We start from the raw sequence: 15,683 nt of genomic DNA on the forward strand, positions 1-15,683 counted from the left end.
AATACCTCAAGCAAAGATGTAAAATGTGCCATGGTTTACTTACCTATGGCTCCATCTATATTAGTTTCTCCTGAGTCTACTGATTTAATATGACTCTGTAAAAAAAAATTAAAATGTTAAATAGACTTCAAAGTAACTAATATAAATATAAATAACAGTGCTTGCTTTGGCAGCATACATACTAAAATTGGAATGACAGATTATTAGCATGGCCCGAGCATGGACGACGCACAAATTTGTGAAGCATTCCATATTTAAAAAAATTAAAATAAACCAAATATAAATAACATGATCAATTGTTCTTAATGACATAACTTTTGGAAGCCATTAAGTACTACATGCATGTTATGAACACTGTAATTATAAATTTAAAATATGATCATATAAACAGTATATATCATCATAAACTGTAATCATTTTTAAATATACAAATCACTATCAGTGAGATTAAATGTTAGGATAAAATCAATAGCAATATAAGCACAGAAAGGTCAACCTGCAAAAATGAGGATAATCAACCAACCCATAAACCTTTTCCAATATGTCACGCTTACTTGCTACCTTGGGACACTAATGAGGATAGCACGGAATCAGTCATCTCAAAGGAAGGCCAAGCCTTAGCTACCTCAGTATCAGTACTGTACTGCATCAAGATGCAGCCATTTAAGGCCTGTCTTCAAATTTCTCCAGTGTTCTGAGTTCCACCTATGTATTTCCTACCTCAGTCCTAACTCCCCACACACCATGCCTGCGTTGTCATATATCTTTTATATATGACAACAAATACCAAATAAAATATAAAAATGGCCTTGGATTTTAAAATATAAGTAAGTAATTGGCCTGGAGTGGCAAATGAATTACTATAGTCCAATGATTCTTCTTAAAATATTCAGTAAATGTAAAAGGCTACACATAACAGGAGTTCCTGTTGTGGGTGAGCAGTAATGAACCCTACTAGCATCCATGAGGACAGGGGTTCAATTCCTGGTCTTGCTCAGTGGGTTAAGGCTCTGGTGTTGCTGTAGCTGTGGTGCAGGCCAGCAGCTATTGCCCCAATTCAAACCCTAGCCTGGGAACTTCCATATGCCACAGGTGCAGCCCTAAAAAGAAAAGACTATACATAACATACCCAAAGAATATACATGGAGATTTTATGCTATAAAGAATAAAGAAGACCCTGAAACCTACCATTTGAGGTAAAAACTAAGATAGTCCCAATTCTTTGATGAGTTTCCCATCCCACCAGCCTATCATTCCTCCAAAGATAATCATTATTCATGAATTTATTATTTCCTCAGCATTTTAAAATAGTTTTACCACATATACATGTATCCCTGAATAGTATATTGTTTGCTTGGGTATTTTTAAACTTCACTGAAATGAGATCAAACCGTGTACAGTTCATACAGATGGGACAGTATATAGCCATTAAAATGGGGAAACACATTTAAGATACAGGAAAATAGTTATGATACAATGTTAAATGGAAAAAAGATACATATATGTACACACACAACATAGTTTCAAACACATGTACTGGTATAAGTGGTATAAGTCATATACATACGTTGTACATACATGCATAGTTTTCCTGCACACAAATGCATACACATGGATTGAAAACACTAAGTAAACAACAATATGCTAATAATGGTTGCTAACCACTGAGAGTGGCAGGGTTATGGGTGATTTTTTTTTTTCAAATATCACTATAATTTTCTACATTTTCTTCAATAAGCATATATTTTACACATGATTGAATTCTTTTTTTCAGTTTCTAACTAAGCAAACAAAAAAGACTATTAAAGAACTAATGTAATAAAGGGGCACTGTAAGCATTTCATGATAATTTGGTTGAAATAATTTCACAAAATGCCAACATGAGCACATGACTTTTGCTGAATAAAGATGGATTTGATGTTGAAAAATTCAGAGAAAAATGTCTTTGACTCAATCTACTTAAATGTCTATAGATTAAGTAAAAAAGAACAGAGGGAATATGTTTATACTATGATCTTGCTATGCAATTTTTTAAAGAATATAGATAATACATAAATATAAATGTGAACAAAGATTTTCGAGGAAGAAATCACAGGAACCACCCAGAGAAGCTCCCTTTGAGGAGAAATGCTGGCCCAGGATGTGTGCTTTATTCATTTTCCGCCTTTCTGCACGGTTGGAATTTTCTAACCATGTATGTATATTAATTTTTTTTTCTTTTTTAAATGGTAACAAGGGTTTTCTAGACGGTCAAACACTAGGCTGCTTTTATTTTCTTCCTTATACTTCCCCTGTTTAATTTTTTTTAATCCATATGAATGTTTCGTTGATTTACCAATTTGCATCTCTCTAGATCTATTTCTTCTTCTTCATTCTCAGTGTAATAGGAATTAATCAAATGAGAGTGACGACAGGAGGGTAGGAGGCATTGGACATTCAGGAGAGGAGGGAATGTCTGAACACCCATCCAGGTGAGCGTGACGATATATAAATTAGGAAAAGGACCACATGTCCCAGTCTGCAGACGGGGCTCACTTGAGAGAAGCAGTCATGAATACAAAGTGAGACTGGTTATTTCTGTCCTGTTTTCTCTAGCCATATTTAGTCACTCAAAACAGGGATGGGGTCCATAGAGAATTTAAACTGACCCAGAGAACAATGGAGGGAGTGAAAAGGAATAAGGAGTGTGTGGGAGGCAGTGATGGGGGCTGAAGCAGGGACTCTAAGCTGGTAAAGATAAGAGTGAAGTCACAGGGCCGGGGAGGGCAGGCTGGTGAGTACAAAGTGCTAAGGCCAAAGAAGTCTCAGAGGGATTAAAGGGCTCTTGGAGACAGGGGGGCAAAGTTAGTGAGCTGAAAATGAGGCATGGTAGCCAGGTAGTGTGATGCTGAAAATAAGGTCAAGGGTATAGGCAGCAGAGGGAAGAAAAGACAAACTCCTGGGGAGAGAAGTAGTCGGGGAGCTGAGAGGCTGAGGTGTTGGAAGGATCCTCCACAAAGACAGCTGATTCTCTAAGAATGATAGTGAGCCTTGGGCTCTAAGGAACTAGGAGCAACGACCTCCCCAATAAATCTACAGATGACCACAGTACAGGGGGGCGCAGGCCATCTTGTGAGGGTGTGAGCTTCAAAGCTGGGAGTTTTAGCGGGGGAGTAAAAAGAATGGACACTTACTCCACAGCTTGGCTCACTGGGTGGAGGAGTGTGGGGCAGGAAATGGTCCCACCTGAAGGAAAAAGGGAAAGTTATGTCTCCAGGACAGGCCATCCCCCTTAATATCATTCCGTACTTCAGAGAAGCAGAGAATCAGCTCTCTAAGCAAGCTGGATACACGAATTCAGGATTTTGTTTTGTTTTTTTAAAGAGAGAAAAACCTCATAATAAGACATTTGCATGGCAATGAATATGTATATAATATCATATTTTTTAAAAATAAGAGTAAACCCACCCTGCATTAACTATTACAACAGAAGTCAAAAATCTATCAACGAACCAACATTCACTTCAAATCAAAGTCTACAGAGGACTGTCTTTTATTTCAATAATTCTCTCAATGCCTCCATAATAAGGAGGATTATCATTATATTCTTGTATGGAAATCAGAATAATTTCATTTCTTTTATTTGAAAAGCTGAATTCTCTTATCTTTTTACAAAAGACTCCAACCATCACAAAAACCACTGTACTTTTTTTTTCTTTTCTCTTTTTAAGGCCACAACCACGGCATATGGAGGTTCCCAGGCTAGGGTCCAATCAGAGCTGTAGCCGCTGGCCTACACCACAGCCACAGCAACATGGGATCCGAGCCATGTGTGCAAACCACTCCATAGCTCACGGCAATGCCAGATCCTTAACCCACTGAGCAATGCCAAGGATCGAACCCACAACCCCTTAACTTCTGGCCCATAAGTTTATAAAAGTACAGCGGTTTAGGGAGTTCCCATCTGGCACAGCGGAAACAAATCCAACTAGAAACCAGGAGGATCTGGCATTGCCATGAGCTGTGGTGTAGGTCTCAGATGTGGCTTGGATCCCATCTGCTGTGGCTGTGGCAGAGGATGGCAGCTCCTGCTCCAATTCGCCCTCTAGCCTGGGAATTTCCATATATGCTGTAGGTGTGGCCTTAAAAAGCAAAAAAAAAAAAAAAAAAAAAGTCTATAAGTCAAACAGGAAAACCACACCTGGTGCCAGTAGGAAAACTAAAGCCAAGAGGAAGCACAATTCCAACACCCCCTCTAGTCTGTGCCATCAGGACCCTTTGATGAGGGGAGTTCACAGCAATCCTGACTGCTGTCTCCGCACTACCCAAGGCAGGCCAGCAGCTCCTGGAGAGCTCCTTTAGCAGAAGTCCAAGAAGTTCTTAGCAAATTTGGTGGACCAGATTTGAAACCTCAAATCAAGGCATATTATTAAAATATAAAAGGACTGCCATAATACAGTAGCTACTCAACCAGATATATTTTGAAAAACATGAAAACCAATATTTATCACCAGAGAGAACAAGGCGGCTTTCAAATCACACTGCCAAGGGTAGACACATGAATGGTCTGGTCCCTCATGTCACCGGGAAAGGAGAAGCACTGTGCTGTGGCCAGTCCCACAGGCCATTCTGTGTCCCAGCCCACAAAACACTAACAGGTCTGCAGCCTCTCCTCTCCACAATCCCACCCCCCCCCGCCCCCAAAATTCTCAAACAACTTCAGGAAAGTTTTTCCCAGGCAAAATTTAAAATAATTCTTTTAAAGCAGAAAACTCAAGAGGCTTTAAAGTGCTAATCTTCACCACGGACTTCCCAGGGGCTTCAGGCTGCTGCAGGAGCTGACTGGGCCTCACAGCACCAGGGAGGCAATCATATTTTTGGCATCCTCTGGACAGATTGTGGATGAACTCACTGAAGCAAAGTCCAACTCTCAACAGTTCATAGGAACTAGAACAGGGTTGGAGAACTAAATCTAGGTCCTTAATTTCAGTCAATACTGCTCTCCCTGGACTACTGTCTCATCAGTGCTACCAACACTGAGTAAAGAAAGATAAACATACAGCTAAGGCCCAATGACAGGTGTGGTAAGAAAAATAATGAAAGAATTCTGGGACTGGCCATGACTCAAACTGGGAAAACAGCTTAAAGACAACAAGAGAGCTTTTCCATTATGTGCCAAAACTCTCTGTTACTTGAGCAACATTATCAAGGGAAAGGCTGCTAAAGAATTTTTAGGCATTCCCAATTGTGGCTCAGCAGTAAATGAACCCAGTTAGTATCCATGAGGACACAGGTTCGAACCTTGGCCTCACTCAGTGTGTGAAGGATCCAGCAAGCCAAAGAAAAAAAGGAATTTTCAGTATCACAATTACCTTTGAACCAGACAAATTATTTCCATTTCCTAAAAGGGCCTCTAAGAAGAGAACCCTCACAGAGCCCTCAGAACACCTTCCACTTGCAAAGGGAACACCCTCTTCTGGGAGGAGGTGGGGAAGCCCTTCCTCAGTTGGTCTCTTCTCTTGTTCCTAAGAATACTGTTACATGGGACCAGATGAGGTCTTCCTAAAAGATATACATATAATTCCTGAAAGTCCATAGTCTTTTATATGGGAGACATTTGATACTTCCTTGAAGATGTCAAGGGGATTCAAGTTAATGTAGGCAGAGAAAAGTACTACATGTTAAAAAGAATAACAATAGAGAATGAAAACAGGACAATCATACCTATTCCAAACAAATAAACACTGTGCCAAAATACCCCAAGGTGGGCTGCAAGGGCAAATAATTTCTGGCATCAATTCACCAGTGCAATGGAATTATAAATATAGAATTACAGTCCTGCTAAAAATGATGCCCATATTGTACTTTAAAAAAGACTAACAGCCAAATTAGAGGAGGTGGCAGACAAAATTATATTAATTTTTCGATTCATGAATGTATTTGGGAGAGTTCAGAATTTGAGAATTATCACGATATGAAATTGAGTACAAAAGGACACCTTCTGCATTACCTAAACACACGACGTCCTAAAAGTCGGCAACCTCTACTCAACATTCTTACATCAAAAAAATAAAAGTTAAAACAAAATTTTTAATTAAAAAAAAAAAAAAAAGGAGTTCCCGTCACGGCGCAGCGGAAACCCATGAGGTTGCAGGTTCAATCCCTGGCCTCAATCAGTGGGTTAAGGATTCAGCATTACTGTGAGCTGTGGTGTAGGTCACAGATGCGGCTTGGATCTGGCCTTGCTGTGGCTTTGGTGTAGGCCAGTGGCTGTACCTTCAATTAGCCTGGGAACCTCCATACGCCACTGGTGTGGCCCTAAAAAGCAAAAAACAAAACAAAACAAAACATTCTTACTTCAAAATATCATACTTGACCCCATGAGGAACCTTCTAGAAAACTAGATTCTCACTTGTGGGTGGCAATCACGTTTTTATTCCAAATCAGATAATAAAATTGAGATGTTTAATTAGATGTCTGCATGATATGGCATTTTGAAAATCTCAGTTCAGTGTTTCTTATTAATATCAAAGTAGGCTGGAGAGGCTGCCTGAGAAATGTCTTAGTTTTCCCTAAAAACAGCTCCCCATTTGATCAACAGTATATACCATAACTATTCCAGGCAAAGGAAAAAGGTAACATAATTCACAAGTCACAACTTGAATGAAGGCTTTTTTGTGAGTAAAATCAAAGGGAAAGGTAATACAATGATTTGTTTTTCACTGCTACTCATCTCATCAAAATTAAATTAAAGATAAGGTTAAATTGAGCTTAACTTAGAGAAATGCCATCATTAAACCCTGTACATAAGTGGACAATGTTAGCCAAGGTAAATGATGACACTATATTCCCAGGATTCCATTTTTACCAGTGTTACTGTTTTTAAATTTTTTCATGAGGTTTAATACCAAAACCTATGGAAATGTTTTCTATGGACTTATTTACCCCACTTGGGTTTGTCTCTGAACAAAACACATTATCGAGAGAGAATGTATTTTTCCCAAATGTCAAATTTTATTACAGTCAACAGATAAAAATACAGAAAGGTCACTTCCCTAGAGACAAATAAATTCCACTAGGATTTTAAAATTACCTCATTCTGACACCAAATTCCACAAACAGTAGAGATAGTCACATTTTTATTAGGAACATAAAAAAAAAAGAAAGAAAAATTGAGCGTTACTCACAAGAATAGTTCCATAACTGAAAAGGAACTCTTCTGTCACAACATGAGGTCGAAATACCTGTGTGATGAAAGTTTCCACAGATTTAATCCCGAAAGCCATGTATAAGAAAGAAATGAAGATGCTTTATCTGAGCTGATGTTTCTCGGCTCCAGTTTACAAAGAAGGGAGCCACATTTTTATCTATTTTTTCTAAATAAGATGCTACCTGAGAAGTTACGAGGTGAAGCACTATAGGCATCAGCGGGAGACACATCTTCAGCTGCTTTGCTTGAACTGTGGATGGGTGTTTACGACCAGAAATGTTAGCCAAGGCGTTAAGGATGTCACCTGCAAGGACATCCCAGAGCACACGCAAAGTTAAAGACCATAAAACCTTAGGGACCCTGGTTGTTGGCTGAACACTGGTGGGAATGCTGAGGCAATTAAGCTCTAAATAAAAGAAATGGAAGCTATATTATTTTCGTTAAACAATTTTTGACATTACAACAGAAAGTTGTGGCCTCTCAGGACAGAATCGACATAAACTTGATCGCTTATCTAGAAATATAAAATAGAATTTATAAATGATTCTTCTTCTTCTTCTTCTTTTTTCTTTTTTTTTCTTTTTTTTTTTGTACTTTACAAATGAAGAGGTTCCTGGGCCAGGGATCAAACCCATACCATGGCAGTGACAATGCCAGATCTTTAACCCACTGAGCCACCAGGGATTTCCCACTCCATACTTTTGTAAACAGGAAAAAACTTATTAAAAATTGTGAGGCAGAGTTCCCGTGGTGGCTCAGTGATTAATGAACCCAACTAGTATCCATGAGGACTCGGGTTTGATCCCTGACCTTGCTCAGTGGGTTAAGGATCTAGCGTTGCCATGAGCTGTGGTGTAGGTTGCAGACACGGCTCGGACCCCACATTGCTATGGCTGTGGTGTAGGCCAGCAGCTACAGTTCCGATTGGACCCCTAGCCTGGGAACCTCCATATGCCTTGGGTGTGGCCCTTAAAGACCAAAAAAAAAAAAAAAATTGTGAGGAGTTCCCCGTGGCCTAGTGGTTAAGGATTGTCACTGCTGTGGCTTGGGTTCAATCCCTGGCCCTGGAACCTGGCCCTGGAACTTCCACATGCCATGGGTGTGGCCAAAAATGATACATGGACAGAATACAGATCAGAATATTTGTTTGTTTTGTCTTTTTAGGGCCACACCCATGGCACATAAAGGTTCCCAGGCTAAGGGTCAAATTGTAGCTACAGCCGCTGGCCTACACCACAGTAACAGCAACACCAGATCTGAGCCACGTCTGCAACCCACACCACAGCTCATGACAATGCCAGATCCTTAACCCACTGAGCAAGGCCAGGGATCAAACCTTCATCTTCATGGATGCTAGTCAGATTCATTTCCAATGAGCCATGACAGGAATTCCCAGAATGTTTTAATAACAGAAATAAGATGGAAGTAATAAGAGATCAATTCCTAAAATTTCTCATTGGGAAGGCAAGTCCAAGAACAAATAAAATCTGCATTGTAGATATCTGAATCTTAATTAACATTTATCCTAAGACAGAATGAGTCAGGTAACAAGAAACTTAACTACCAACTGACCAGCTCATAGCCTGTAAGTTGGAGATTTTAAAAAGGTACAATCCAAATAAATTATGAAATGCTCTATTTTCAGTCATTAATAGGAAGAAATCTGCCACAGTGTTAGTACTGAACAAAAAGTTACTGGCCATCAGCCATGAAGATATTTTCATTGCTTTAATAGTCTGAATTTCTGAGTCTAAATATCTTTTACCATAATGGGTTGGATCAAATTTAACATTTTAAACATTTCTGGTTTATAGCTACACCTGCTGGATAAGCATGGAATGAGATTCAACTAAATAGATGCATTCCTTTGATTATTTTCCTGTCCATAAATAACAATGGAATAACATACTTTGTTTGCTGTAACAAATATCCTTTGTAGATCATTATTATCTTAAATTTTAGAAACCAAAGAAATTTTCAAACTTTGAACTTCAGCATTATAATTCTTTAATATTGTTCATACCTATGCATTTTTAAATTCTTTTACCAAAACATAAATTTGTGGCTGTAACCTGAAGGAAAATTTTTTTCTTCAGTACTATGCAGAGAGAAATCTCAAGAAAACTTACCTAAAATAATAGCCTAAGTCAGTCTTAAGCAACTAAAATGCTCCCCTACTATTTTCCAAAATTGCCAATTTACTACAACGAATACCTCAATAAAACTTTGGCCTCACTGCATCATGTCAGTTACACAAAATAATCATGAAAACAGATAAGGCACACTGAAATTTTGAAACTGGACATTTAAGAAAAAGTGTCATTGCACTTGCCTGAAAAAACAGACCAGTAAGAATTAAGGGAAGAAAAAAAAAAAAAAAAAAGCTGATGCCTAAAAGCCAAGTCACAGAAAGGTAAGCGGCAAGGGGCCTGAGGACAAGACTCCAATTTACCCAGGATTCGAGGCAACTCCTGCACGATGTGACGGATGAGAAGGTCCAGGCATTTGGACAGGTATGCACTGCCGCTTTGCTGCTCCTTGCCTGGAGTGGTCTTTCTGCTGTCTCTCTCAATGTACATCACCAGTCTACACACAGCAAAGTGCAAAAGATTACCTCTCATGATAAAACAGTTGATAGCATCTGTCCAAAAAATGCCACCGAGGCAAATATTTCCAGGGGGCACAGTCCCAATCATGTTGACATTTAGATTTGTAACAACCTGTCAGGCACAGTCTATTTGTGCCTTAGAAAAATCTAAATGTTCATGCAGAGAGAAGATAAGGCAACTCTGAATATCTCCGCCAGTGTGTTACAACAATGCCTTGACTTCATTTGCCTCTGCCCGTGAAAAGAAACCACATTCTTCACATGAGAAATGAAAGGCAAACAACAGCATCCAGAGAGAAGGGGGCTTTGGTGTTTCAAAGACTCAAGTTCAACCACAAGTTGTCTGCACTTTTGCTGGTCGTTCGTCTTAAACTTGCTTGGAACTCCAGGCAAGTCACATGAATTCCTGTCCTTTCACTAAGTTGTATACATAAATCCAAAGGAAAAGTTTCATTTCAGCACTGGGTGATACAGAGTGCAGACACTATATGAACATCTGGATTTCACATGCCCTTCTGTCCACTGGTTTTATGATCTCTGTCTCTTAATAAGCGTACTGCTTCTTTAAGCCACTGGCATCCACTGAACATCAGTTCTGAATCAACTGCTTCCAACTGCTAGGGGACAGAGTGAACCATTACTCTGAGTACTTAAAGAGTATTTTTGAAAAGTTTTAGGCTCATGTTTCATCCGCTCTGCTGGACCCACGAGTTACCTCCCCAAGCTCCTAGTTCTCTCAGCTCTCTAAATGGCAATGAGCTCACTGATTTCATCACACAAAAGCTCCTTTCCACAATCTCCCTTGCTGGACCCCCTTGCCATCATCCACCTCTCCAGCTCTGTTGCAATCACTCATCTCATCCAACTTCTACTTCTCAGAACTTCCAGAGACTTCCACTGTAAACTGGGAAGGGGCAGGGGTATACACAATACATATGTAAAGTACAATGAAATCTTAACACATAGTATTCATGCGGTACTCTTGGTCAATGTATGCATACTTTGGTCTTCCTACTTATTATTATTTGGAGCCCTATTAGTAAAAACGTCTGGAAATGAAACCAAATCAAAAGTTCCACATAAGCCAGTTAGCATCTCTGTTTCAACCACTAATTACAGCCTTAGTCATACTCTAACAAATACATGCTATTGGTCAAAATGCAGGGAAAATACTGATGCGTCAGCAGAAATATGTCAACATGACTTAAATAATTTAGAGCATAGAACTTCTTGATAATGATTAAACCATAGAGATGAGATCCTACTGTTTCATGGTGAGTATAAACCAAAAATGTCATGTAAGATGTGATGTGATATAAGAAGTGATGAAATGAACGGGACCAGCCTGGTCAGCTTGGCACTCCCAGGAAGCTGCAACAGGACATGCTGTCAATGGGGCTGGACTTCCAAAGGAATAGAAGGGACTCTGAGAATTTTTGATTAGTTGACACCTGTTCCATGATCCCAATCTAAGGAGCAGAACCGGAAAATATGATCTTCCTTTTCTGTTCCCCAAGACAGATGAACAGATTTTCCAACGTTAAAAACTAGGGCATTTTGGAGTTCCTGTCATAGTGCAGTGGTTAACGAATCCAACTAGGAACCATGAGGTTGCGGGTTCGATCCCTGGCCTTGCTCAGTGGGTTAATGATCCGGCGTTGCCGTGAGCTGTGGTGTAGGTCGCAGATGCGGCTCGGATCCTGCGTTGCTATGGCTCTGGCGTAGGCCGGTGACTACAGCTCTGATTGGACCCCTAGCATGGGAACCTCCATATGCCGCAGGAGCGGCCCTAGAAAAGGCAAAAAAGACAAAAAAGAAAAAAAGATTAGGGCATTTAGTTGCATCCCCTCCAAGCTAAACATTTCAAGCTCCTCTTCTGACCATAACCTGTTCTTGTTCCTACTTGCATGTTCTTCCACTGTGACAGTTCCTCACCATCTAGGAAATTCCACTAACTGAATCCAATTCACCCATCCTCTCCCAATCCATCAGCGCTTTCTTTTCTTCACTTACTTCCTGCTTTGATTATATCCCACTGTCCATCATTTGATTAAACTCTTGCCCTCTTTCTTTTCTCTGCACTGTGTAGCCAGGTGATTTGGATGAATCCAATAGTTTACTTTCTGTATGTCTACAGAGAAGCTGCTGAAGTTAAACATGGAGCAGAGTCACCACTGCGTAAATGCATGACACCAACACTGAATGGTACAGGATACTACCTGCAAACCCAACTACATTTCACTGGTCAACTTATTCCCAGTCTATTTTCAAATTTTTCTTCTCTTTAAACTCCAGCCCTTCCATCCTCTCATGAGACTCTCAGTGAGCGATTCTGCCTCTGTTTACACAGAGAAAATAGAAGGTATCAGGAAGAAACTTTTTTTCTAATTCTCTCTCTTTTTTTCTTACTGTGAATCACATCCTAGCCTCCTTCCTATCCCTCCTTCCAACTATTCTTTGCATCACGTTCCCTTCTACTTTCTCAGAACCTTAAAACTGCCAATTACTCACTTTCCTTTTTATATATTCACTATCCCATTTAACAGTTTTCATGTCCTTCTAGCAACTTCCCTGTTGCCTCTCTCCTCCCTTTCTTGGTCACAATGTAGACTTTAAATATCTTACAATTTTATATCTCAGTTATATCTCAATAAAACTAAAAAAAAATTTAAGATAAATTGGGGAAAACATTTCCAATTCCTATTACAAAAGGCTAATATTACATGTATACACACACATATATACATACATATATATGCACACATAGATATCCCTCTCAGATATCAATCAGAAAAAGACTAACAAAGCAAGAGGAAAAAATGAGCACAGGATTAGAAAAGACAGTATGCAGACAAGAAAATATAAATGGCCCAAGCGAAAAGATGCTCCACTTTGCCCATAATGAGAAAAATATGTTATTACAATTATATCACCCAGCAATCCCACTCTTGGGCATATATCCAGACAAAACTTTCCTTGAAAAAGACACATGCAGCCACATCTTCACTGAAGCACTAATCGCAATAGCCAAGACATGGAAAAAACCTAAATGTCCACTGATAGATGATTGGATCAGGAAGATGTGGTATATATACACAATGGAATACTACTCAGCCATAAAAAAGAACAAAATAATGCCATTTGAGCAACATGGATGGAAATAGAGAGTCTCATACTAAGTGAAATAAGTCAGAAAGAGAAAGACAAATACCATATGATATCACTTACATCTGGAATCTAATATATAGCACAAAGGAACCTTTCCACAGAAAAGAAAATCATGGACATGGAGAACAGACTTGTGGCTGCCAAGGGACACGGGGAGAGAATGACATGGACTGGGAGTCTGGGGTTAGTAGATGTAAACTATTACCTTTGGAATGAATAAGCAATGAGATCCTGCTGTACAGCACTGGGCTATATATAGTCACTTATGATGGAGCATGATAATGTGAGAAAATAGAATGTATACATGTATGTGTAACTGGGTCACCTTGCTGTATAGTAGAAAATCGACAGAACACTGTAAACCAGCTATAATGGAAAAAATAAAAATCATTATAAAATAAATATATATATATGTATTTTTTAACACCTTAGGTGGACAAAATTTAGAAAGTTTGGTGGTAAATACTCTAAGGCTCCGAGGATACCAATACTCTCATACATTGCTGGTAGAAATGCAACTTGGTATAAATCCCAAGAAGAGTAGGTGGGCAGTATTTTCAAAATTTAAAATCTAGTACATAATTATTCCTCTAGGAAGAAAATGTTCTATAGATATACTTGTACATATATGATATAGAGCAAAAACTTTAGGTGAAACTGCCCAGCAAAAAGAGGATTGGGAAAATAAAATATGGTCCATCATTACAATGCAGCTATCAAAAAAAAATGAGGAGAGCCTATATTTATTTTGGAAAGAATTACAAGCAAAGTTCAAAACAGTATGCTTTTGTGCAACAAGAGAGTAATATAATCTATATTCACTTTTGCTTGGATTAAAAAGAAAATTCTGGTAGTTTCTGGTGGCCTAGCGATTAAGAACTCAGCATTGCCACTACTGTGAAAAGGGTTTGATCCCTGGCTTGGGAACCTCCTCACGCCTCAGAAGAGGCCAAAAAACAAAACAAACGAAAAAAATTCTGGCAATATAGGCAAGTAAAAATGATTAATTTTGCATGAGGGTGAGCTGGGGCTAGGGAGCATTAGATGGATAATTTCTTACTTTTTGAATTTTGGGGGTTTATGAACCATGAGTAGGCATTATCTATATAAAACTTAAAAAGTTTTAAAATCTGAAGTAATATCATTATTCTACAGAGCCAATTTAAAAAAAAAAATTAGGTGATGTAATGCTCGATTACACAAGATACCCAGCAGATCATAAATGCCAGGTGCCCACAAGATGACTAGATCCAGAGAACCACGTTTTTGCACAGTGCCAAGCGTCAGGCTGACTTTTAAAAAGAAGTTATCAATAGCAATATCACAGCAGCACCCCAAAACTTTATTATGGCCTGGGGCCCATTATGATCTCTAGGTTTATTTTTCTCCTTCAGTACAGTCATTCTCTGTCTCTCTCTCTCTCTTTTTTTTTTTTTTTTTTTGTCTTTTTAGGGACACACTCCCGGCAAGTGGAAGTTCCCAGGCTAGGGGTCGAATCAGAGCTACAGCTGCCAGCCTACACCAAACCACGTCTGTGACCTACACCACAGCTTAGGGCAATGCCAGATCCTTAACCCACTAAGCAAGGCCAGGGATTGAACTTACATCCTCACAGATACTGGCCGGGTTTGTTTCCATTGCACCACAACAGGAACTCCATGGTCATTCTTTTAACTTGATAATATTAAGACAGAGACTGCAACAAATCTGGATATAATTCCTGGGCTCAGCACTTCCTAACAGCGTGATCTCAAACAACCTTCTCAAGCTCTTCAAGCTTTAGCGTTCTAATTATGAATGAGATAACAATGCCTGCCTTGTAGGACTACTGTGATAGCTAAATGAGAGAATAGTCTGGGGCATGACACAAGGTCAATACTCAAGAAATGGTAGCTGCTAGTATTAATAATAATAATTGTTGCTATGAACTGTTAAAATTAATTATTATTACCACCAAACTCAAGATACTGCTTTCTGCAGTAAACAGAGCTTAAGAGAAAATTCCCAGAGAAGGCTAACCCTGCTTCTCATCCTCCACTCTGCCTCTCAAAGCCCCACAGTCACAAATCCTGCCTCCAGGTCCCCTGCATTTTGGAGCAGCCCCTCAACTGATGCAAATGAGATGGACGGTGACATCTCTCTGCAGATAGTGTAGAAATATATGTCACTTAAACATTTCTACTCCTTTTGATGTAAGAAAAATGCAAATATTTTCTTTAAGGAAATAAATACTGGTTTTGTTTTGTTTTAAAGGATCATGCAAATTGCAAAACTATTTACCCATTCCTCAACTAAGACATTGGGCTGCTCTCAGCCTTAGTTCTGATAAATGATGCTGCTGTGAACACTGCGGCATCTGTCTCCCAGTGAACAAGTTCAAGAGTCTGCTAGGGAGTTCCTGTCGTGGCACAGTGGTTAATGAATCCGACTAGGAACCATGAGGTTACAGGTTCGATCCCTGGCCTTGCTCAGTGGGTTAAGGATCCAGCGTTGCCGTGAGCTGTGGTGTAGGTTGCAGACGTGGCTCGGATCCCGTGTTGCTGTGGCTCTGGAGTAGGCTGGTGGCTACAGCTCCGATTAGACCCCTGGCCTGGGAACCTCCATATGCCGCAGAAGCAACCCTAGAAAAGGCAAAAGACAGGGAAAAAAAAAAAAGAAGTCTGGAGATTTATTCTCTAGAGAAAGGAAAACAGAAAGTTTCTAGACTAGGAGGAAGCA

General features: G+C 39.5%; 1 protein-coding gene across 9 annotated transcripts in view; it reads right to left on the reverse strand.

Annotated features, from left to right (window-relative positions):
• ULK4 (unc-51 like kinase 4) overlaps nt 1–15,683 on the reverse strand; it is a 543,576-nt gene that overhangs the window by 372,108 nt on the left and 155,785 nt on the right. For all 9 annotated transcript variants that reach the window (XR_002337917.1, XR_002337916.1, XR_002337918.1 and 6 more), the window contains 4 exons: nt 9,642–9,775; nt 7,372–7,493; nt 7,167–7,223; nt 44–95 (listed from right to left, as the gene is read on the reverse strand). Coding sequence is in view for 5 of the 9 variants with exons in the window: in XM_021070410.1 (XP_020926069.1) it covers nt 44–95; nt 7,167–7,223; nt 7,372–7,493; nt 9,642–9,775 (365 nt within the window). In the remaining 4 variants the exon portion in view is untranslated. The remainder of the gene's footprint in view (nt 1–43; nt 96–7,166; nt 7,224–7,371; nt 7,494–9,641; nt 9,776–15,683) is intronic.

This window comes from Sus scrofa, chromosome 13, assembly GCF_000003025.6.
Source record: "Sus scrofa isolate TJ Tabasco breed Duroc chromosome 13, Sscrofa11.1, whole genome shotgun sequence".
Taxonomy (NCBI): domain Eukaryota; kingdom Metazoa; phylum Chordata; class Mammalia; order Artiodactyla; family Suidae; genus Sus; species Sus scrofa.